General features: G+C 37.2%; 1 protein-coding gene across 1 annotated transcript in view; it reads left to right on the plus strand.

The window, feature by feature from the left end:
- The first annotated feature begins 9423 nt into the window (after window positions 1–9423).
- Window positions 9424–24941, plus strand: part of LOC129767851 (bone morphogenetic protein 5) — a 122643-nt gene continuing 107125 nt past the window's right edge. Inside the window, exon 1 of the mRNA XM_055769089.1 lies at window positions 9424–11302. Within this exon, the coding sequence (XP_055625064.1) occupies window positions 10718–11302 (585 nt within the window). The 5' untranslated portion in view covers window positions 9424–10717. The remainder of the gene's footprint in view (window positions 11303–24941) is intronic.

The raw sequence follows: 24941 nt of genomic DNA on the forward strand, positions 1-24941 counted from the left end.
TTTGTGGGTGACAATATAGTTATCACGGCCTCATAAAGGGCTAAGTGACCTGACATCATTTTCTCAACGAAATTCAGCAAAGTAAATAGACATAAAATTCGGTGAACACTTTGTTATCTCTTGAATTAAATGAATAGATGAATGTATTATCATTCAAGCTCCGATGAAGGTTCACAAAGCGTTCTCGCAATATACACTTAGAAAACTGTACAGTACTAATCTTGCTTTGGCATGGATTCTATAGGATTACGTCTTTCATTTCTGTACCGGTGTGTAAGTTAAAAGCTTCAGATTCTCAGAATTTGGTACCTAAGTGCAAGCTTGTTATACAGTAAAAAATAAGGATCATGTTTCAACTTGAATATGATCAAGATTGCCTCCTATTAAATCGAGTATATGTGTCAAATACAGTACAAGTCAAAACGTGCCTGAAAGACTTGTACACTCAAGCACATTATGTCGCACGAACTAGTTCACGCTTTTCTACTTGCAGATTTTCCAATCTTGTACGAATTTATGAACGATGAGCCTTGTTAAGTTTTTTAAAGATACAACTATAATATTAAGTAACAAAGGGAATATTCGGTACATTTTACAGGTTTTTTTTTTGATAAAGGTGAAAATGCAAGCCAAGCCGGAGATATTGTAAATGGTGTTTATGGTACCGATACTGTAACAGCTAATAACGTGCAATTTTGATTTAGTCGATTATATTCAGGCATTTTTGAAGATGAAGATGCAGCTCACACAGACATGATAAGAAATTGGAATCAGAAGAAGATTGTGAAAACGATCACTATAGTTTTCGCCAATAAGAACCAAAACTTCTATTTAGTAAAATAACGTGAATATTTTAAACAATTCATATAAAAAAAACAATTTTGGTCGGGATAAAATTCGCCGGGTCAGCTAGTATGATATACTTATCATGATCGTGGGTGTCACCCCTCTAAGAAGGACATCCGGGTAGACCGCGTCCCTCGTCCCCCGTACATTACGCTTCTGATCATCTATATGAAAATTTGCAATTTTTACCAACATTTTGTTTTGTTCAGGAAATGAAGATTCACATACATAGAAATTGAATGAAATCAGTTTTTTTTTGTTTTATTCGGTACCCCGTGCACGATAATATGTCGTGACAATCTGACAAATCAATGATGTAGGCACAGCACAGAAAAATCACATCTGTCAGTGACATTTATCAACGGAACCAAAAAAAAACAATCCACTGCACCCTCTGTTTCTCATTGATTTATTTCATCTTCTTTTAGGCATCAAACGACGAAAGGGAATCTACAATTTAGGACCAAAGATATAGCTAGCAATTAATTAACACATTTAATCCCGATATGACTGATGGCAGTGTAATTGCGGTAGCCGATTTGTGAAAACAACTCATATCGTTTGATCACATCGAAATTATTCACCATTTCGATCCGTCTAAATAGTTTCGTCGAGTGTTCAGTGGATGCAGTTCAGATATGTTAGCTAGATGCGCATTGTTATTATGAGACCGAATGATATCCAATTTCGGTTGGATTTTGGCTTAGTCACAGCTCCAGGCTTTTTTTATGATGCCGGATAAAAGTGAAAGCAGTCAGTCAGCCAAACGAATGCAAGTTGTTTCATTTCATGTTTTGATACATTTTTTTCTGCTGTAGAAAGCGTGTGTTTGTTTTGACTCTATAAGTAATAAATGTTAATAGCTTTCGGGTTGAAGTGCGAATCAAAACAAATTCAGAGGGTTCTGCTTATACCCGTTAATTATACATTTCCATCAACGCTTCGATGAGTAAGTCAACTGTTGGACTGGATTAATAAATGAGTAATTTTTGGGTGATTTATCGACATTCTCAGTTGTTAGTTGGGGAGAAAGCAAAACTGTATGCAATCAAAGCGCAGAGCTTTGAAAATTTGATTAGATGTAATAACAGCTGCCATTTATTTTATTACTCTTTTGAAGCTGAAAGGGGAATTGCTGGATCTTCCAACCGCTGTAATATATCTTGCACGCAAGCAACTGACTTGGGGAGTAATGCCAATCAATGTGTGGGAGTGGGAGTGAATGTTATCGGTAATCAAAATCAGTTATCTAGCACATTCGGGGACATTTCATCATTTTGGGTAATGTGACTGAGTAATTGCATCATATGGTGACAATTGTGGGAAGATTCTCTCCTCTTTCGACGATATGGATATAGTAACTCCGTGGTAACAAAATGCAAGCATCAGAAAACGAACATTTTGTTATTCCTTGTCAATGTTCATTCATACAGGTAATAACATTAAATCAAATCAAACTTGCACGACTTGGAATGAATCATTCCAATTCGACACATTCGCCCACATTAAACAATTGCTGATGAAGTCGTCCGATAGGACCACCTTTCGTCATTCGTTTAGCGTAATGAGCCGGCAAATTTACGAAAGAAATGAAAGGGTGAACAAAAACCATTATCATCGTGATCCAAGAGCACACAATTCTAACAAGGTGTACGGAATTCGCGAGAATTCCGCCCAAAAGTGAATGAATGGTAGTGCTCACCTGTCGATTCACGGGGAAACCCCGTGGTCCAAAAAATTAACATTTTCAGTTCCTTCTCCTTCTCCTCTCTGAACTTAATTGAATATTCAAATCAAATTAATTGCACCGCACATGTTACTCGTTTGGTTCATATTTGTAGGACTGAGAAAAAGTAATTAATCTTTTCCCCATTCGATTCCCAAATTCTATACTTACCGGAATGTTTTTACTATACTCATGAATAAAGTTGTATCAATTTTCAACAATGAAGTAGAAATCAATCGTTCACAGTACACTCATACCTAGCTATATGGCCGCTCTTCATACGGCATTTCGCCATAACGGCCCTAAAATTTTCGATTTATGGTCTAAAATGAGTCGCTATAACGGCGAAAAAACCTTTTTTCGATGTCGATATACAGCCATTCCATGCCAAACCGATATACACTCTGTCCAACTTCTATAAGACCAGGTGATGTTATTGCTGCTTTGTGTCATTGTGAACAAGCAATGCTTCAATTTATATTCTAGTGATATATTGATGACTGATGACTACCGAATGTATTCGTATTTTCAACTGTCAAGTTTCTATAAGACCAGTTACATTTTCCGTTGTTTTAGTTGTTTTGATCAATTAAATCTGGAAAATGCCGAAGGGAAAAGTCCTCACGGAGAGAGAAGAAAGACAAATCGGTGCAAATGAATCACCAAGAAAATGTTGTTATCAATGTTATCAAAGAAATTTCTCGTCGGATTAGACGATCCCATCAAGTAGTGCTCAATTATTTGACGAATCCTCAAGGATACGGTAAGAAGGAGAGAGCTCCACGTAAATCGAAGCACTCTGATAGGGATAAACGGGAAATAGCTAGAACAAGTTCGAATACCAATAGCAATATTTCAACTACTCAACTGCTCGGGTGACAATTCGTCAAATTTTTGTAAAAAATGCTCACATAAAGAGGGCTTAAATGGTTAGAACTCCTCATCTTACACCATCACACATCGGAAGACGTCTGAGTTTTGCCAAAGCTCACATGAACCGATAGTGGAACATGGTATGTTGTGACGAAGAATGTTTCCAAAAGAATACATTTTGCTATATACCATAACGAAAAGTTCTTCAATGTATAGGTTATCTTCACTGACGAAAAAAAAATTAATTTGGGTTGTCCTCATGGTTTCAACGGGTAATGGCGTGATTTATGGAAGAGGGAACAGTATTATTCAACCAGGAATTTTGGTGGAGGCTCGTGCATGGTTTGGGCGGGATTCTGTGCAACCGAAAAGCTCGAGATAGCTTTCACAACATTTAATGATTACACACGTGTTCTGGAATTCTTTCTCCTACCGTTTTTGCGTGGAAAAGTTCACATTCCAGCAAAACAATGCTACTATTCATACCAGCAAGTAAACTAAGCAATGGATTAAGGACCAAAAACTTAATTTTCTGGACTGGCCGGCTCGCTCTCCAGACTTGAATCCTGTTGAAAGTCTCAAGGGGGATCCTTGTACGCAGAATCTACACTGAGGGAAAACGATACACCACGATTGAAGAGCTCAAGGTCGCAATTTCACATGGAAAATATCGTGAAATCCGTTTAGCAGAATTTGGTAAATAGTATTCCAACACGAATTTTGAAGGTTATTTGTCGAAATGACAAGGTTATCAATTATTGTAAATGTAAATGTAAATCAGCCGATAGTTTTTCATTGATAATAATTATGAATTTTGAAGTGGTCTTATAGAAACTGGACAGTTGAAATTATCATATTTAAGCACAATAAACAAACAAACAACTCTTTTGAACGAAATTGACGTTAAATATACTTTATTCTAAGCATTCAACAATGTAGATTTGTAGTTTTATTTCTTTTCGCAAAATATTAGACCCGTTTTTTAATTGTTTTTTCATTGGGGTGCTCTTTTCCATCTTAGAGTGGTTCCAAAAACTTCCTTTTTTTTCTTTTTTCCCAAAAATGACTTTTTTAAAATTTTTAACTTTTGAACTACTGGACCAATTTAGATGATTCATATTTGGGAAAAAAAGAAAAAAAAATATTTTTCGGATCACCCTAAAATAGAAATGGGCAACCTTATGAACAACTTTATCGGTTTGATCTGGAATTGCTGTATACATACACTGGAATTGCTGTATACATACATGAAGTTGTTTCATATCTGTTTATGGATTATTGTTAGTTTTCGGAGTCTGTTATTATTTTATGTACAAATATACAGCCATTCCATGCCGAACCGGTATAGTGGTTCTCAGATTTTCGTCAAAAGTGGTAGTTTTGTTCTTCATCGCAAATTATTAGACCCGCATTTTTTCTTGTTTTGTTAGGGTGACCATTTCTATTTTAGGGTGATCCGAAAAATCATTTTTTTCTCATGTTTGCCAAAAATGACTTTTTTCTGAAATTCATAACATTCGAACCACTGGACCAATTCAGATGTTCGATATATTAAATTAAAGCTAATTAGCTGGTCTTTTTTGGAAAAATACTACAGTTGCAGAAAATTTGAATTATGTTTTCGTTATTATTGATTGTATTTGTTTTTTATAGTTTTCATGGTCTTTTTATATTTTTTCTGGAAAGCTGAGGATTTTTCACATAATATATCTCGAAACCAGGTAGGCATTGTTTTCGTTTTTGAGTTATGATTTTTCAAAATTATCCGATAGTCCAAAAAATCATTTTTTTCCCATTTTTTCCACCACAAAAAATCATAACTTTTTATCTACTAAACCGATTCACATGATCGACATATCAAAATCAAGCCAATGAGCTATTCTTGTTTGTAAAAATATTACACTCTGAATGAAAATGGATTTTGTTTTCTCAATTATTGATTATATTTCTTTTTTATAGCTTACGGGACCAAGGGCGCCATATTTTTTTATATTTTTTCCTGAAAGCTGAGATTTTTTCACATAATATATCCGAATACCAGAGAGGTGTTATTTTTCGTTTTTAAGTTATGATTTTTCATATTTTCAGTTTTCGTTCAATATTTCTATGTGACTAGACTGGATGTATGTGACTATAATGCAATTAATTGGCAAGTGTGTTATTTTTTTCAAAAAAGGCTAGCAAGTAGGCTTTAATTTGACATGCCGATCATCTGAATCGGTCCAGTAGTTCAAAAGTAATAAATTTTTCTCCCTCGATATTTCGATATTTCGGATCAGCCTAAAATGAAAATGGGCACCCTAACAATAAAATAAAAAAAATGCGGGTCTAATGTTTTGCGATAAAGAACAAAACTCTCCGCTTTTCACGAAAATCTGAGAACCACTATATCGGTTTGCCATGGAATGGCTGTATATGTACTCGTTATGAATCAAATGATGTATTAGGCTGTCAAAAAAGTCCTGCGGTATTTTTTTTTGAATTTTCATTTGTTCATAAAATTAGTTACATCTGTTAAATATGCGTCGTTTTGTTCGATGACTTGTTCCCAACGAGATGCCAACTTCATAATACCCCTGTTATAGAAGCTCGCTTCCTTATTGGCAAAAAAACTCGGATAGCCAATTTTCACAGGCCTCTTTTGTGGCTAACTTCTGACTACCTAGCTCGTTCGCCATGGACAAAAACAGGTGGTAGTCACTTGCTGCAAGGTCCGGACTATACGGCGGATGCAAAAGAACCTCCCATCCGAGCTCCCGGAGCTTCTGGCGCGTCACCAAAGAAGTGTGTGGCCTGGCGTTGTCCTGATGGAAGACAATGCGGCCTCTGTTTATCAAAGATGGCCTCTTCTTCATGAGTGCTACCTTCAAGCGGTCCAGTTGTTGGCAGTACAGGTCCGAATTGAGCGTTTGGCCATAGGGAAGCAGCTCATAATAGATTATTCCTTGACAATCCCACCAAACACACAGCAGAACCTTCCTGGCCGTTAATGAGGGCTTGGCCACCGTCTGAGCCGCTTCAGCGGGCTTCGACCACAACCGTTTGCGCTTCACGTTGTCGTAAGTGACCCACTTTTCATCGGCAGTCACCATCCGCTTCAGAAACGGGTCGATTTTGTTGCGATTCGCATGCGTCGATACGGTCAAAGATTTTTTTTGCGTCAACGTGTGTGGCACCCATACATCAAGCTTCTTTGTGAATCCAAGCTTCTTCTAATGGTTAATAACGGTTTGATGACTTATCCCCAGCTCTTGGCCGATGCTACGGCTGCTACTATGCCGGTCTTTCTCGGCTAATTCAGCGATTTTGTCGCAATTTTCGACGACAGGCCTTCCGGAGCGTGGCGCATCTTCGACGACCTCTACACCAGAACGAAAACGTTGAAACCATCGTTGTGCGGTGGAAATGGAAACTGTATCGGGTCCATAATCTGCACAAATTTTATTGGCAGCTTGAGATGCATTTTTGCCTTTGTCATAGTAGTACTGTAAAATATGTCGGATTTTCTCTTTATTTTGCTTCATATTTGCGACACTATAACTCACGAACGACTTAACCAAACAAAACACTGCCAAGGACTATATTATAGCGCGCAAAAATACCTTTCCAACAAGCTATAATATGACTCGATACAATGAATACAACTAGAACTACGCGCTTACAACGACATCTCGCGGAAATACCGCAGGACTTTTTTGACAGCCTAATATTATGTATTTTGTTGATCAAACGCATCTTTATTCAGATGTTTTAGCGTTTGCATGAACTCTTTCGTGAAAAAATATCCAATACCGTGCGGAAAAATCGTGAAATGCTCGAATGAAGAATCGGTAGGACTCTCACTTAATAAGTTAATCATTTTGAGTATGTATGACAAAAATGTCAAATAAATATTAGTCTACCACTTGAGTGTTCTCAACATGATTAATATGTTTCACAAATCCAAGGCAGATTCGGATTGGATTGGATGGACAAAAACAGGTGGTAGTCACTTGGTGCAAGGTCCGGACTATACGGCGGATGCAAAAGAACCTCCCATCCGAGCTCCCGGAGCTTCTGGCGCGTCACCAAAGAAGTGTGTGGCCTGGCGTTGTCCTGATGGAAGACAATGCGGCCTCTGTTTATCAAAGATGGCCTCTTCTTCATGAGTGCTACCTTCAAGCGGTCCAGTTGTTGGCAGTACAGGTCCGAATTGAGCGTTTGGCCATAGGGAAGCAGCTCATAATAGATTATTCCTTGACAATCCCACCAAATTCGGATTGGCTCATATCTGACAAGCACTAATACATGACAAGCATCAATACTTCCAGTGAGAGCTTTCTAGTCGCGTATGGATGCAGCAATTTCAAGGGTTTTAATTCAAGAATTTCCTGAATCTCATCACACTCAGTAGTCCGCAAGGGACTGCTTCCAAGACAGCTAGTGGTTTGCTCAATTTCATCTGGAATATGCTTACACGTAAAGAAGAGCATAAGGCATAACTATAGCAAATACTCTTCATAATGAAAAGCGCTGGACAATCTATTTGAAGCAAAGCGCCAAGCGAGTTGCCTGGTGAAGTCATAGTCATTGTCTTGTCCCTTTTGAACAACGAGACCATTTCGTTATACAACGTTCTAGAATCCGTTTCGGTATCTTGTATAAGAGCATAAAAACAATCATTCACGAACTGCATACCATCCTTTCAATGGCTAGTTCTGACTACTAAGGGTGCTCATACACTGTTTGACCAAAGCCAAATATTTGACTCATTAAAATGAAATTCGATCAATTCATTCGACACAAAATACGACAAGCACAAGCATATTCAGTTGTCTAGAAAATATTGGATACCTAGAATATTTGTTTGATCTATTCTCCGAACCTTAAATATTTCAGTCGATTTTTCCATGTTCGGTGTTTGACATTGTCTGCCACTGTTGATTATTGAAGAGTGGCAAACCAAATAGTGTATGTATAAATTTCAATCCAAACTTTATCTGTCAAAAAGTGCCAACTATTTGACCTCCGGACGAACAGCGCACTGCTACTTCAAGGCTAGTGACTATTTCTTCGACAGATTCGTCGATTCGTCGGCAATTAAACTGAACGGATTGCTTCGCGAATGCTACTATGAGCTACCACTTTGAGAAACCCTGCTCTAGAGCTTGCCCCTCGGAATACATTCAAGGCGTGTTATTTGGCTTAAGAAATCTCAACTAAGTATTAATAAATGACGCTAGTTAATGCATACGTTGAGGCGGCAAAAGTTCCCCAGGAAACGTTAACGCCATTCAAGAAGAATGACTAAACTATACTAATACACTTCAATAATACGAGAATTCGAGAATACGAGAATTCGTAAGCGAGGAGTTAAAATGCACACGTGTTAAAGGAACTTATAACTTAACTTCAAAATGGGTTTTTACTATGAAAAAAATACTAAATAAGCCTATCGAACGAATAGTGCGGAAATAAAACGAATTATTTCACACACATAATTCCCGGCTCCTGACAAACAAAACATAAACAACCCCAACCGATTTTGGCATCTCATAAAACATGTGCAATATCCGTGCAACACGAATCCGCTCCCGCTCTCTGTTAATTTTCCCAACAGCCCATAAATATGCCGCATGTATGCATGTGACATTTTTCAAACTCCACCGGCAGCAGCAGCAACAGCAGCAACGTGCATCGAAGCAACCAATGACACGGCAAGCTCTGCGAAGTGAAGCATGCATTTTCCCACGAAAACAGAGAGGACCTGAGAGAGCTCGCTCGCAACAACAAACAGAGAGACGAGAGAAAAGTGTGGAATGGAATATGCATCTCTCTCTGTGATGTCGTGATGAAATATTGCCGCCCGCCTCTCTCTCACACAGCATGATTTGTTTTGGCGCGCGCGGTTCCGTCTGCCTGGGGAGAGTTTTGCAAAGGAGGAAATTTTATGTTAAGTAACGACGGCCAGCATTGAACGGACGGCAGTTCAACCTCAGAACGCAAGCTGGTTACGTCGGTGTCGAAGTGTCACATGAACCCTCCGCCTATCTTCAAATCTCAAAGTTGCACATGTGCGAGACAAGTTCCACACGGTTGGGATCAAACGATCTCGGATCACGGTCGCTAATCACGCGTTCGCGTAGCACTTGAAGCAGCGATTAAGCTCGAAACTCGTCCGGATAACGCATTTTTTATTTTTGCGAAAAAAAGTCCCATTTCCCCAGTGAAACTTGAACAAAAATAAATCAAAAATTCGGTGCCGTTGAAGTGGAAGAAAAATAAAATAGTATTGGATGCGCCAACTAGACAAGTGCATCAGCATCATCGGAGCGCAGGTTGTGCGCGGTGTGATGCAGTTGTGCAAAGGAAAGCGAAGAGCAAATAAGTGAAAATTACAGTGCAAAGCAAATATACGATAAAATTAAAACATTACTGACAGGTTCGACAAACGTGCGACGGGGAGCATTCGAAAACGCGCAAGAATTTGGCCCTTGATGCACACAGGTCTTGCCACTGATAGTGCACTGAAAAGAATTCAGAAAAAAAAATACATATATGTGTAACAACCGAGCTGAACGCCAAATCACCTGATCATTATCGGGAACGTGTTCTCCGGCAGATGCCGGGTGGGAAGTGAATTTCGACACAGTTACAGTGAGGAAAAAAGGAAGGAAAAAGTGCGTGAGTCGTTTGGAGAAGTTTGGGGCGAAAAAATTGCGGTGAAACATTGGTGGGGCAAGAAGAGTGTCTTCAAGCTTGGGCTCAAGTGGTCATTGGAAGGTTGTTTTGTGGATTTGTGTATGTGTCTTTTTGTTTCTCGTGGTTCGCTGGGGGAGGAAAAGAAAATTAGCATATCTTATTCTCATGGTACACACAACCTAATTCTAAATAGTGAGTGTTGACGGCCAACAAGTTACTCCCATGCGCTAAAATTCAGAAACAACGGCATCTTTCGAGAAATCTATTCGGACTGTGCAGTGGAACGCACAATTTGAAAGTATAATATATTTGTGCGCGCGAATCACCGTACACTTTGGTGCAAAAAAAATTGCAATAGGTGGTGGCAATAAAACATCTCATCGTCGCAAAGGGTAGACCGTAGTATGTCCCTCGAGTGCTGCTGCATTCCAGTGCCTACGATCGGACGACAGCAGCAGCAGCAGCAGTAGCAGTAGTTGTAACATTAGTATTTAATACAGCCACGGAAACAGCGATCAATTAAAATTAATAACCGTAGCCAAGAAGAGTATCCCCACTGGGCCGTTTTCTTCAACCAGAGAATTATGAACTATGTTTAAGCTAGTGCGAACCATGCAACCGCCCGACGACAACTCATACCATCCGGCCAAATTGTGCGTCAGTATCAAGCGAACACTCCATCCGCCACATCCGCTGCCGCATGACAAACACTCCCACCGGTATCCTCATCACTATCAGTATCCGATCGGACGACATCTGCGCCATAGTAGTCAGAGCAGCAGCAGCAGCAGCAGCAGCAGTTTTAGTTCCACCACTAGCAGTAATTTAACAAAATTCCTGATTTTATTGTTCCTATCTATCTGTGATAATCGGGCGTGCAGAACGCTTACCTTAGCAGAGGCAGCTTCCGCTACTGTCGTCAGTAGCACTAGCAGTACCACCGTTCCCATTTTAGCCACCAGTAGTAGCAGTAGCCGTAGTTCCACCACTAGTATTTACCACAACACTATAGTGCATCATCAGCACGAGGAGCAGCAGGAGCAAGAGAACCTTTTAGACGATAGTGATAGTGATGGGTACGTCCCGGCGCCACCAGCTGTGGCGGTTAACCGTACCAAACTGCAGGAGATTGTCATGGAGGGGCTCGGAATCAGTGAGATTCCCAATATGAAAACGGTAAGTTTGGTTTAATTGTAGGGTTTTTATGCCGGCAGATAAGAAAGTGGCGCGTCTTTGGGGCATGTGTTTTAATTCCAGCGAGCGGGTATTTGAATGGGAATTAAATTGTTTGCTTCCGGCGTCGGGATAAACAGATCGGCAGACGGAGACGACCCCCCTATAGCAAGGGCGTCTTTATGGTGAGGGAGGGCCGGTTTGTGTCTGGCTTTATATATATATTTTGACGTAGGACTACGTCTTTGATTTCTATATAGGGGGGTCACTCTACGAAAAATGTAACGTTTATTAAGAGTTTTCAAATTACACAAAATCGTTCTCACGATATATGTTAGAATATATACCATTAAAGGGAAATTTTAACCAAAGTTTTTTTTGTTTGAGACATCAACAGTGGAAATGATAAAACAAGTGAGCTATACAACAAATAAAAGAGGTATGTTTTGCGAGCGGATGCGAAGGTAAATCATGTATTATGCATTCTTTCTTCGAACTTCGTTCCCATGAATGTTGTATGTAACACAAAATTGCGTGCAATAATTCGTTCTATCTATCAAATTAGCAAGATATTAAAGTAATCAGATGTAAGATTTCATGCATCACTCAAACTTCATGCAAGATTTCATTAAAGCAACGAGAAAAGTGTCAACCATACATTGATCGTTCATTTAGCCTTAGGGCACAGCAGTGGAACTCCATACAATTCACTGACTAAAAAGTGTCCACATTTTCACGCTTGTTTACGTGAAGAATATATTTTTTTCAGGCACACTTGATTTGAGAGTGTATGGATTTCTAGCTGTCTTGACGCAAGGTCTTTAATGAAGAATGAGAAGATGGGAAGGTTTATATAAACATGTTTATAATTACATAAGTTTATTCAAATATTAATATTGCTCTTATTTAACTATTCAGTGCAATTTTATCAAAATTTGAAAGAGAAATTAAAAAAGGAATGTTTTTTTTCAATATTTTTCTGAGATGGTTATTAAAAGTCCATGATTAATATTGCTTTATTATTTACCCTCCATTATTTGTTAATTTCTCCTGCTTTTCGTTCTTTGACCTATCATTTTAACAATTCAATTTGAGAGGTTTAAAATTGCGACAAGATAAAAATTTGGTGTGAAAGAGCGTGGAAAATTGTGGAAAATTAAGTCGCAAATTCTCTGAGCGTTATAATTAAAGTTCTTCTGTAGCATTTAATTTTTGAGTTTTTGTGAATGACAGATTACAGTTGATTCATAAAAGAATAAGATTTCATTTGATATGACGATTTTTGAAATCGACTCAATGGTTGTAAAGTTATAAGGTTTTGTAAGAAATCTTACTTACTTAATCAGCAAGAGGCCCTAGTGGCATGTGCAAACCAACATATCATATCTTTTCGTTATCCGCAAACATGCCAAGCAGTAACTTAAAAAAAAACAAACTCATAAACGACAAAAAGAGTATTAGATTGTATATTTTTTATATATTTTTCACAGTTTTACAGTACCATTTGCTTATTGGCGTTGTTTTAGTTGGAGTGCCTTTTAATTGGCGGTTCACCAGTTGGAGCACGCGCCAATCAAAAAGCAGTCATCTGTCATAATGGTATGTCAGTTTTACTATGTTGTTCCAATGCCATTTTTATCGAAGGGTCTTTGAACGTTAAACTCAAAAAATGAAGGCACAGTATAAAAGTATTTAGTTTTGCAGTTTGTTTGACAAATGTATTCGTTTGAAAATATTTATTAATATATATATATATATATATATATATATATATATATATATATATATATATATATATATAAACTGAGACTGAGACAACTTGCAGACGATGGAGTTATTTCCATCACGGGTACTAATCCCGTCGCTCTGCAAAAGTCGTTGCAAGATACCATGAACAATCTGTTCACGTGGGCCCTTAAGCTGGGTATCGAATTCTCTACGGAGAAAACTGAAATGGTCGTTTTTTCTAGGAAGCACGAACCCGCCCAATTCCAGCTTTACCTATCCGGCAAAACGATCCAACACTCTATGTTTTTCAAATACCTGGGTGTATATTTTGATTCTAAATGTACCTGGGGGAGACACATTGCGTATTTGAAACAGAAATGCCAGCAAAGAATCAATTTTCTCCAAACAATAACCGGAACATGGTGGGGTGCCCATCCAGGAGACCTCATTCAGTTGTACAAAACAACGATATTGTCAGTGTTAGAATATGGCAGTTTTTGCTTCCGATCAGCTGCCAGGATTCATATTCTCAAGCTGGAGAGGATACAATATCGTTGCTTGCGTATAGCCATGGGGTGTTTGCATTCGACACATACGATGAGTCTCGAAGTTTTGGCAGGAGTACCCCCGCTTACTCTTCGGTTCACAGAATTATCCTACAGATTTCTCATCCGTTGCAAGATCATGAATCCATTGGTGATTGATAACTTCGAAAATCTACTACAACTGACTCCTCAGTCAAGTTTTATATCTTTATACCATGAGTACCTTACCCACGACGTGCACCCTTCACCAGGCATCTTCAACCAAGTTTGCTTCCCATACTTTTGCAATTCCTCTGTCATTTTTTATCTGTCCATGCGACAAAAAATCCATGGAATACCAGATCACCTACGCTTCAATGTTATTCCGTCGATATTTTCGGAAAAATATGGGAAAGTTGGATCTGATAAAATGTTCTTTACTGACGGTTCATACATAAACGGGTCCACTGGCTTTGGCATCTTCAATGAAAATTCCAGTGCCTCTTTCAAACTCAAAGATCCTTGTTCCGTGTATGTCGCAGAAATGGGTGCGATATACTATGCTCTAGGGATCATTGAAACACTGCCCATCGACCATTATTTTATTTTTCAGACAGGCTCAGCTCAATAGAGGCAATCCGCTCAATGAAAGTTGATAAACGCTCATCTTATTTCCTAACAAGAATAAGACATCTATTGAGTGTTTTGGTCGAAAAATTATTCAAGATTACCTTAGCATGGGTTCCCTCTCCTTGCTCGATTCGGGGGAATGAGAAAGCGGACTCGCTAGCTAAGGTGGGCGCTTCAAAAGGCACACTTTTTGAAAGGCAAATTGCTTATAACGAATTTTTTCACATTCCTCGTCAGGACACACTCGTTAGTTGGCAGCGCATGTGGAGTGAAGATGAGTTCGGTCGTTGGTTACACACGATTATCCCTAAGGTCTCGACGAGTGCATGGTTCAAGGGATTGAATGTAGGTCGTGATTTCATTCGCGTGATATCTCGGCTTATGTCCAATCACTACAACCTAAACGCGCATCTCTATCGCATTGGGCTCGCAGCAAACAATCTTTGTGATTGTGGCGATGGCTACCACGACATCGAGCATGTTGTCTGGTCGTGTATCCGGTTCCATGCTGCTCGCTCTCAGCTCTCTAGAGCACTGAGAGCAAAAGGCAGACAATCGGATATCCCCGTCCGGGATATCTTAGGTAGCCGGGATCCTGATCTTCTGCTTCATCTGCTTCTGCATCACCTGTTCCTGAGAAACGCCGATGTCAACGTTTAATGATGTTTCCTTCGTTGTGTCCCCGTTTCATAACCCTCCTACCCGATCGATAAACTTTTACTTAGTCGCGGCAATACATACACACACTCTTTACAGATGCACGGGCCAAAGGTTGTGCAGTCCACTGATCATTCAACAAGAGCCAAAGGTTGTACCGCTCATGACAACTCTACACGAACTGATGATTGCGCCGGCTAGTGACCATTCTATCCTGGATTCCTCGAGTCGAGAAAGACGCACCACGCTAGATATGGGGTGCAGACTAGGGAGCGTTGCTGATTAATGGTCAGCTGCATCCCAATAGGAAGTAGCCCGTGTCGGGCACACGTATAGAGCATCGAAGACTGCAACATATCAATTATGAGAACACTTGTAATACTAACCTCGAGCCAACCGCGAGTAATCGGTTACATATTACTAACATAGTTGTAAGACAAAAATTGTCAAAATATTGGACTCCCGGCCCCGTCAGGCTAACGCCACATGTGCCTTAATAAAAAATATATTTTGGAAAAAAAAAAAAAAAAAAAAAAAAAAATATGCGTATATTTATATATATATTTCTCCTTTTTTCCAAAAATATTTTTTTTTAGATTCATATCTTTTGAACTACTACACCGATTCAGATGATCGACATATCAAATTGGCCAATTAGCCAGTTTAATTAAATACTATACTTGCAAAAAAAAAAATTTGTTTTCTTGATTATTGATCGTAATTGTTCTTTATAATTTTCATTCAAGGGCGCTATGTTTTTTATATATATAATATATATATATATAATATATAATATAATATATATAAATAAAACATAATATATATATATATATATATATATATATATATATATATATATATATATATATATATATATATATATATATATATATACATATATAAAGTGAATTATATCACATCCACTATTCAAGGAAGTTAATGATATTTTCTAGCATCAATCCAAATGTAGTAATTCTAATTATTATTATGGCCGCACTGAAAGACATGAAAAACAACAAGAAAAACGCGAACTTTGAAATTTGTCAACTATTGCAGTATTACTTCAGCCATTCCATGACAAACTGGTATATTGGTTTTCAGATTTTTCGAAAATTGGTAGCTTGTTTTCGTTATGGTAAAACATTGAACCTGTATTATTATTTTTTTTTGGGTGATTCGATTTTTTCACTTTTTCCCAAAATGACTTTTATCAAAAACTCATAACTTTTGAACCACTAAGCCGATAAAGATGATCGATACATCAAAGTGAAGTAAATTAGCTAGTCTTTTTGGAAAAATATCAAACTTCCAAGAAATTTGAATTTTGTTTTCGTAATTCTTGATTGTATCTGTTTTTATAGTTTACATGGTTTCGGGACCTATGGCGCTATATTTTTCTATATTTTTTCTTGAAAACTGAGGATTTTTTTACACATTTATATTTTTTACTCAAAATTAGATATATTCTTTTTTCTTTTTTGAGTTATAATTTTTTAGAGTTAACCGATAGTTCGGAATATCAATTTCTTCCCCTTTTTCCTATTCTCAAAAATTCATAACATTTGAACTGCTAGAGCGATTCAGATGATCGATATATCAAATTAAAGCCAAGAATTCAGAGTTGTTCGAGAAATAATAAAACGAAAAATAAATTTTGGAAAAATATTGCACTTGCGTCAAAATTATTTTTGTTTTCGTGATTAATAATTGTGTCTGTTTTTCGTAAATAAAAAAACAGGAAGTGGGTTATATCTATGGTATAACCGCAAGGGTGACGTAGGACTATCGTTGATTTAGAGATCATTTGTATGAAGTTGAATCTGAATTCATTCTGAATGAATGAATATTTGGAGAACTTCGAAAACGAGAGCGTTACGTTGGAGGCACAAGGTTTTATGCATCCAATATTGGATACGGAAATATCCTACTGATGGGGAAGAATAATCTTCAGTAGCTATCCTGTTGATTGCGATTGATTGAAAAATCACAAAACCTAATGTATTTGGTCACAGTGTTACATGGATAGAAAACATTAAAATAAACTTTTTCATATGAATGTAATTTTAAATTCCCAGAGGAACTGGCAGATTATTTTCAGTAACGATTAGATATTTCCACATTTTCCTCGATACTGGAAGCCCACCAGTGGTTAATGCTAACTCGATAACCATCTGTTAATAGCACTTGATTGAAACATATTTGGTCACAGTGTTACATGGATAGAAAACATTCAAATAAACTCTTTCACATGAATGTATTTTTAAATTCCTAGAGGAACTGGCAGATTATTTTCCGGATCTTTCTCGATCCAAACGGAAAGAATTCCGTGCGTGTATGTGTGTGTGTAGCGGCTGCTTCGAGATCTTCCCGGGGAACCATTTGTAGCATCACTCTCCTCCTGATGGATTCCCTTCTGGCCTAAGGTGCACAAACAGGCTCTTGGTGACACCGTTCATCCGCGCTTTCATGATAAATGAAGAGCTTCACCACAACAGCGACAACATGCTCCAATCGCTGTTCAATTAGAACTGAGTGGATTTCCGAGCGGCGCTCGCTTATATACCGATTGGTGATTTCAATAGCCTATTTTGAAAGCAAATTTAAGACTATTGAAACAAGTTTTTGGATCCTAAAGAAACAAGTATAGAACGCGTAGACATTTTATCTTTCGAATGAAGTGTTTATCATACCATTTCGTTCAGTTGTTTAGGAGCGATTAACACTCAAAATCTCGGTCTCCGGCGTAACGCTTTCGTTTTCGAAACATTGATTTTACACCCCGATATAGAAATGAAAGACGTAGTCCTACGTCAAAAATTTTTTGCACGTGTGAAATTATTGACTTAAATTAACTATGTCCATTATATGAATCGATTCAGTAGATAAAGGTTTTTGAAGTTTTAAAAAACGTCATTTTTGGAAAAAAAAAAAGGAGAAAAATGATTTTTTGAACCATCGGTTAATTTTGAAAAATCATAATTTAAAAACGAAGAACATATTTTTGGATATGTTATCTAAAAAATCCTCAGCTTTCGAGAAAAAATATAAAAAACATAGCGCCCTTGAATGAAAATTATAAAGAACAATTACGATCAATAATCAAGAAACCAAATTTTTTTTTTTGCAAGTATAGTATTTAATTAAACTGGCTAACTGGCCAATTTGATATGTCGATCATCTGAATCGGTTTAGTAGTTCAAAAGATCAAATCAAAAGAATCTAAAAAAAAATATTTTTGGAAAAAAGGAGAAAAGTAGATTTTTCGAACCACTCTGCAATGGAATGGGATCTAATATTTAACGAAAAGAAACAAAACTACCAATTTACACTAAAATCTGAGAACCACTATGTCGGTTTGGCATGGAATCTATATATAATACTAAAAATATATAGTTTGGTGTTAATTTCCCCTGCAACTAAAAAACTGATTACTAGAAACTAATTGACGTTAACGTTTTATTACCTTGTAAATTCTAGATACAATACCAACAGAGGGTATTTTAAAAAATAAAAATAGCTTTTTATGGGGTGTGTTCAAAACTAAAAAAAAAATATTCAGAAATCATATTTTTATGTTGTTTTTTAAGCGTACCTACATTATTTAGTCGTATAATTATTGTATCATTCAATTTATTCCGATGAGAATGCTTTAAAATATTTCAACTGATGCTCTTACCACATTTTAATTTTTTTTATTCAATGTTCAGTTTCTATGACGAAGCTTCATTCGTAAATTACACATTTGTCATCATTGGTGGAATACGATCATAAATGTTGTTATGAATAGCACAGCAAGTTATGATTACAATACATATGGATTTATTTTGATAATGCATTATACATAAACCGATAAAAATGCATTATAATATTTATCCACAGCGTTTTAGCGTCTATATGTATATTTTATTCAATGATGATCATGATGATGCTAACATTAATAACATTATATACGAACCTCCCACCTTATATATGATGTCTCCCACCCTTTTAGAGACATCTTAACATTATGTACAATTTTTAGAGCGTAAACTATCTGTCAATTTTTTCACTCTTTACATTTTCTTGCCACAAATCGTTGCCACTTTTTTCTCTCAAGTTCCACTTCTCTTCTCTGCTTAGGGCATCCATATACTAATACACAGCATTTGACAGCGTCAAACATGTCCGGGTCGCAAATGCAATTTGCGACCACTGTCACTCGCGAGAACTGCCAAACTCTCAAGCTGGCGTAAATCAAGGCGCCTCACATACTGCCAGGTGGTACAAAATGTGAAAACCACTCTACAGCCATTAATTTACAGGATGACATTAACACACTTCTATAATAAAAAATAATGAATGAAAATTTACTTTTCTATTTCGAATATGTATTCTATGCAATACAGTATTACGTAATATTGAACTGGAATTGTGTTTGATGATGATTTTATATTATAATGGCGAGTTTTTGTAAATGTTGTGTGTTGTGAAATATATAGCCTAATGGTTAAGAGAGCGTCGTTTTTTTCAGTAATCGAATAACTTAAGAATCTCCATTCAAATTTAAAGATTTAAAAAACTGCCTTGTTTAAATTTTCGCGAATTTCACAATTGTTTCGAGATAAATATGATTAGCGAATGGGCGCACCTTGTTACATAGATCTGCCTTGAGCTCACCGATAGTTTGGCAATGACAGCTAAATTTGCGACACATCTTGAATCGCGGATCATATCCTCTTGGCCGGGGCCTGCGTTCATTAATTAGGAGGAGGCAGCGATTATCATTCGGAGACTTATTGAGATCGGCATTACATCGCATCACAAAAATGAAACGAAATGAAATATTAATTCCTTCTATGATAGATTGAGCAGTACAACAAATACGACTTGATTGTGAAGTCTGCAAACGAACATTATTTCACCGAAATAGCTACTGGTCCCGATGCCTAATAATAAGAATAAGACAATGGAAAGAAATCACAATACCATACTGCCGTTCGACGCATAGTTGTCCCATGTTCCAAAACCAGCAATAAGAAAAACGCAATCAAAGCTTTCTCGGATATCTCTCTACCAAAAGCTTTAAGCATTTCAATTTAGCAATACACCGGATTTTTATAAGCACTATAGTATTGTTTAATGAAATGTGATGAGATCCCCTCACTGAATCAATCAAGCTTGATTACGGGTTTAAAAATTCATGGTGGGACTGTTATGCCTAGAATATCGACATGGGACAATTGAACTTGATGTTGTTTTTTGATATACTGGGAACAAACTATATTTTTTTTTATGTTTTTCCGAAAGATTATGCATAAAAACAACGTTCTATACAGAAAAGTGAAAATAGTCAAAAAGTAACATGGAACAACTATGCGTGGAACGGCAGCATAGCTATCCGTTAAAAATAAAGCAACTTCATAATTTCATTTGTATTTTACCTCAAAATATCACGAAATCGTGGGTATTTTTAACTTTTTCTTTCATTTCTTCCCCATAAATTTCACATTCAATGTAATGAATGACGATATTTTTTTTTGTTTACCGATTCACATATACTTCATCTATCATTCCACCCTGTTCCGCTGATATTCATTAATCATTAATCAATTGTTCGAATAATCACAGTCCTACGTCAAACTTCCGTCCGTGCCCCTAGGCTCAGACCCTTCTACTTTTTTGAAAAAGTGTCAGCCCAAGGAGTTCTATCTGTCTGACTCTCTGTACAAAATGTGCTCTCAAATCGTTCGAGTGAAGTGTACATTTTAGGTAACTTAATAGTTCATTGGAATTTCTGAGTAGCGTTTGGGGAAAGTTCAGACTCGATCAGTTTATTGTTACAATGAGATACGCAAGTTTTCCAATCATTTTTACTTTTTTCCTCATTTTAGTTTTATTACAACCTACAACCGTAGGAATTTCAAACTATTGAAATTTAATCTATCTATTCTAATGTTAGAATCAGTAGACGTTGGCACCATATATTGTTATTAAGGAGGTAGTACACTATGGAAACTTTAAAAAATCGATAAAAAAATCTGGACTAAAATGTTCTCTGGGACGTCTACTTTACTGTAGTTTTTGTCCTAGGATTGTTCAATTAATGGACCTAAGTCTTTGCGTAAGGAGCGCTGATCCAAAATTTAAAACGCTTTTTTCTCGAAACTAAGTTTTGCAAACTGGCGGGAGTTTTAAAACGGTCCATCCGATTTTGATGAAATAGTTTTTCCCAGATTCTCCACTAAATTTCCTGTCATCCATAATTCTGGTGAATATTTTTGTCTCGATTTTTGAGGCGAAAACGCATTTTTTTTTACAAAAAATGTCGTCGTTTTGTCGAAAATCAATATTTTGAAAAAATCCTACGTACGATGACAGGAAATATATCCAAGATTAGGTAGAAAAATCATTGGTTGAAATCGGTCCACTAGAAAAACTTGTGGAACTCCCACCAGTTTACAAGGTTCCGGTGCAAGGGGTCAACAAATTGGTTGCGGATATTCAGGTGACAGTCCAATTGATACAATTTTTTGTTTGTACGTTATGTAATATATACCTGATAAAACTATGATATCAGATTAATCATAGTAATTCATTTTTCCGTTGAAAAAAAATATGGGTAGTTGTGTCCAAGATACGACCACATTGTTGACGCAGAACTACGCTGTTATTTTGTTCAAGTCGTTCAAGTCTTGTTAATAACTTCGAATATTATTTTAGAATGTTGCGAAATTTTAGAAATAACTTTTTAGTAGAATGCTTTGGTCACTCTGAAATGTTTTATTGACGTAGAACTACGTCTTTCAGGAAGTGTGCCAAATCAGAAAACAGGCCACGTTTATGAAATAAAGTTAACGTTAATAACTATTTTCACTGTGAACGAGTTCTCATGATTTACATACCAATCGAATCGAAAATTTTCTAAGATTTGTTTGACATGCTATTACAATTCGCTAATCTCTAAAGGGTTTAAATTCATGAAAACTGGAAGAACTTTCTTTTTCCCATTCGTTCTGCCGATTTGTGCGCTAACCCTACCCGTATTTCGAATGCTTATAACTCGAACATTTTTTAACAGATCGGAAAGATGTTTGCATCACAATTAGGAAAATGTTATTTTTCATGAGATGAATAATTGAATAACTGTAAAATGTCAAGTGTTATCTAAACGCCCTAACTGCCAAGTTTTGATTGGCCAGATTTACGGTTTCTACAACACAGACTTCAAAATATATGTACCTTAGGGTGGCAATGGATGTATGGAAAAAATTTCATCATCTAATTTCAAAAACCGACCATGTACATTTTGTTTATTGGCCCAAAAAAATATCTGTGCAAAGTTTCAGCTTAATCGGACATGATTTAAGGGTGCCTCTCAGGCTAAGTTCCAAAAAATCGATTTTCGGCCAAAAGTTTTTCTTCGAGATAACACCAGATCAAGGGGTCTTCGTAGTCACTTGGTTACGCGTTAGCTTACTAAGCGATCGGTCGTGAGTTCAAACTCAGGACCCTCAATTGACCATCTTTGTGTTGTTACGTCCACGCAAACATCATCAGCGATGGAGATCGATCCACGGTCGAAAATAGATCGATTCATCGATACAACTGCTCTGCTCTGCAAGAAACATCGGGCTGCTGTTCTATAAATAACCCAACAATGATCACTATCAACTGTCTCCGCTGTCCGGTCTGCTGAACAATGGAAGAACAGAAAGAATACCCTTACGCCGAAATGGCTACTACTGTGTAATTTACCATAACGCCTACATGGCTACTACTAACTACTGTGTAATTTACAGTTTATAGAAACATAAAAACATATGTACATGTACACGATTAAAACCCGGCTCTGTTACAGCTAAAATGCTAATGAGCCTAATAAATAAATAAATGGGATAAAAAAAACACCAGATCTTGACGTTTTATGCATTTTCAAGTCATTTGGCATCGAGAAAAAAAATTCGATTTTCTAAATTTCCTTTACTCCTCCCTTGGAAGATTTTCGAGGGTGAAAAAATCAAAACTTTGAGCTTTGAGGCGTCGCTAAATCATGTCCGATTGAGCTGAAACATTGCACAGATCATTTTTTGGGCTAATAAACAAAAAGTACGTGGTCGGTTTTTGAAATTTGACATGACCATTTTCGCTGCCACCCTAATGTACCTGTGGGAATCCGCTTTGCAAATACATACAAGTCGGGGGTACTTTTTTGTGTTGAGTACTTTCGTACTCGCTTGTCGTTGTGCAGACCGGAGTATGTTTCCCTAAAACGTACTTTCAAACTAAGAAGCCTGGGAATTTTCAGATACTAGAGATGAATGAACTTTCGCGGTTCGAGAACTACGTAAACATGCGATGTGCAATAGTTTCAGAGGGAAATGTAAAATACAATGATCGTTTGACGATTCTTCCGTTCACATATTTCGGTAGTCCTAGGCATCATATCAAACGTAAAAGGACGTTCATCAAATTTATTTATAACGAAGAACATAATCTATTACAAAAATTTCGATGCAGTCTAAAATAATCGAAGTGGTAAACAGGTGGATTGCATAATATAATTGCGTAGTTCTATGTCGAAAATATGCGGTCGTGTGCTAGATACAACCCCTTACAATTTTTTATTGTAGAATCAGTTGACGATAATTTATTGATGATTGGTTGTTGTCCTCGCAGATCAATACACAAGCTGGTCGCATGTCGTACTTTATTTCTTGTCAATGCATTGAAAATTTCGAACGCTATTCTGGTGGCCTTTTTCGCAGTTGACATACACTCGGCTACAGGCGGTTATATATTTGTTGCACCAACATGATTATTCCACATCTCATAACTACATCAATCTTTCTTTGGCATCGAATGGACACAACAATAATGGTAATATTTGCAAGTATCAAATATCATGCTACATGTTGTTTAGTATTGTCTCAGTGGAATCGCACCTCTGAACATCGTTCGTACAACGAAAACCAACCAGCACCAAACAAGCGTTCAACAGAGCATACATACAGAGCCATACATTGATGGCTTGATGCGGCTAAGAATATAAACACTTCTCATCATCCATCATAGCATGAAGATATTAGGTAATTATTGCATCGCGACAGGACCAATGCACACGGGAGCAGATACAAATAGGGTTCCAGCGTAGCGAACGCATACAAAGCCATTTATCGATGGCTTGAAGCAACTAAATCAGGTGTATGACACGATTATCGCTATCTCACTCTACCTACCGTCACCGCCTATCTCACTATCCCTCTGCTGTAAAAGTTCATCATCGACATCACGATATGTCAGATGGTGGTAAATTGGTAATTCGCGATGACGTCGACGGCTGGTGGCGACTTCAAACTAGAGCCATAATTTGGGTCCCAAAATCGTTAGTGTAATCTCTACCAGATTAGAAGACACGGAGCCGGTTTTCAAATTTTAAAATTTGAATGAAAATTTTCACATTATGTTATTTGATTATTAGAAACACGTATTTCTGACTTTCATTCAACAATATGGTCATACAATTCCAACATTGTTGCTGATTTTTTTCTTTATAATATAAAGTTTTCTTCATAAACAATTTTCGTGTGAGACTTTTTGCCCACCTGCAAACAAGAATGTTTTCAATTTCAACAGAATACTAATTTCATATGGAAAAGCTAATTTACATTCACAATTTTAATTTTGAAAACGTTCACTCCGACTGAAAATCAACTATTCTTTGACGCTCCCATAAACTAGCTAACGAAGCTCACTGCCGTCAACACGGATCGCTGGTTTGAAGAAACCAAATGCTTCTGACGTTTTAGATGTTGGCACTAAATACATGGCGGGTGTCATACGGCTGAACTAAATATACACACACTCATCTCCGCTTTGCGCTCTTCTCAACAGAAGCCCTTTCAATTAATATTTCCGGTCTCGATTAGCTTGGCTGTCATCCTTGGTGGAGATAGTTTTGCTACTGTCATGCGAAACCAAATCACACACAAAATTCCTGAACAATTATTTTCTTGGTGCCAGCCTAATTTGATGACTCCCCACACAATTGTGTAGCTCAAAACCTTAATGGAATGGCGTCAGTTTGATACAATGATTTCAATGCCAGAGACATCAGCGAGTAAGAA

This window comes from Toxorhynchites rutilus, chromosome 2 (genome assembly GCF_029784135.1).
Source record: "Toxorhynchites rutilus septentrionalis strain SRP chromosome 2, ASM2978413v1, whole genome shotgun sequence".
In the NCBI taxonomy this organism is placed as follows: Eukaryota; Metazoa; Arthropoda; class Insecta; order Diptera; family Culicidae; genus Toxorhynchites; species Toxorhynchites rutilus.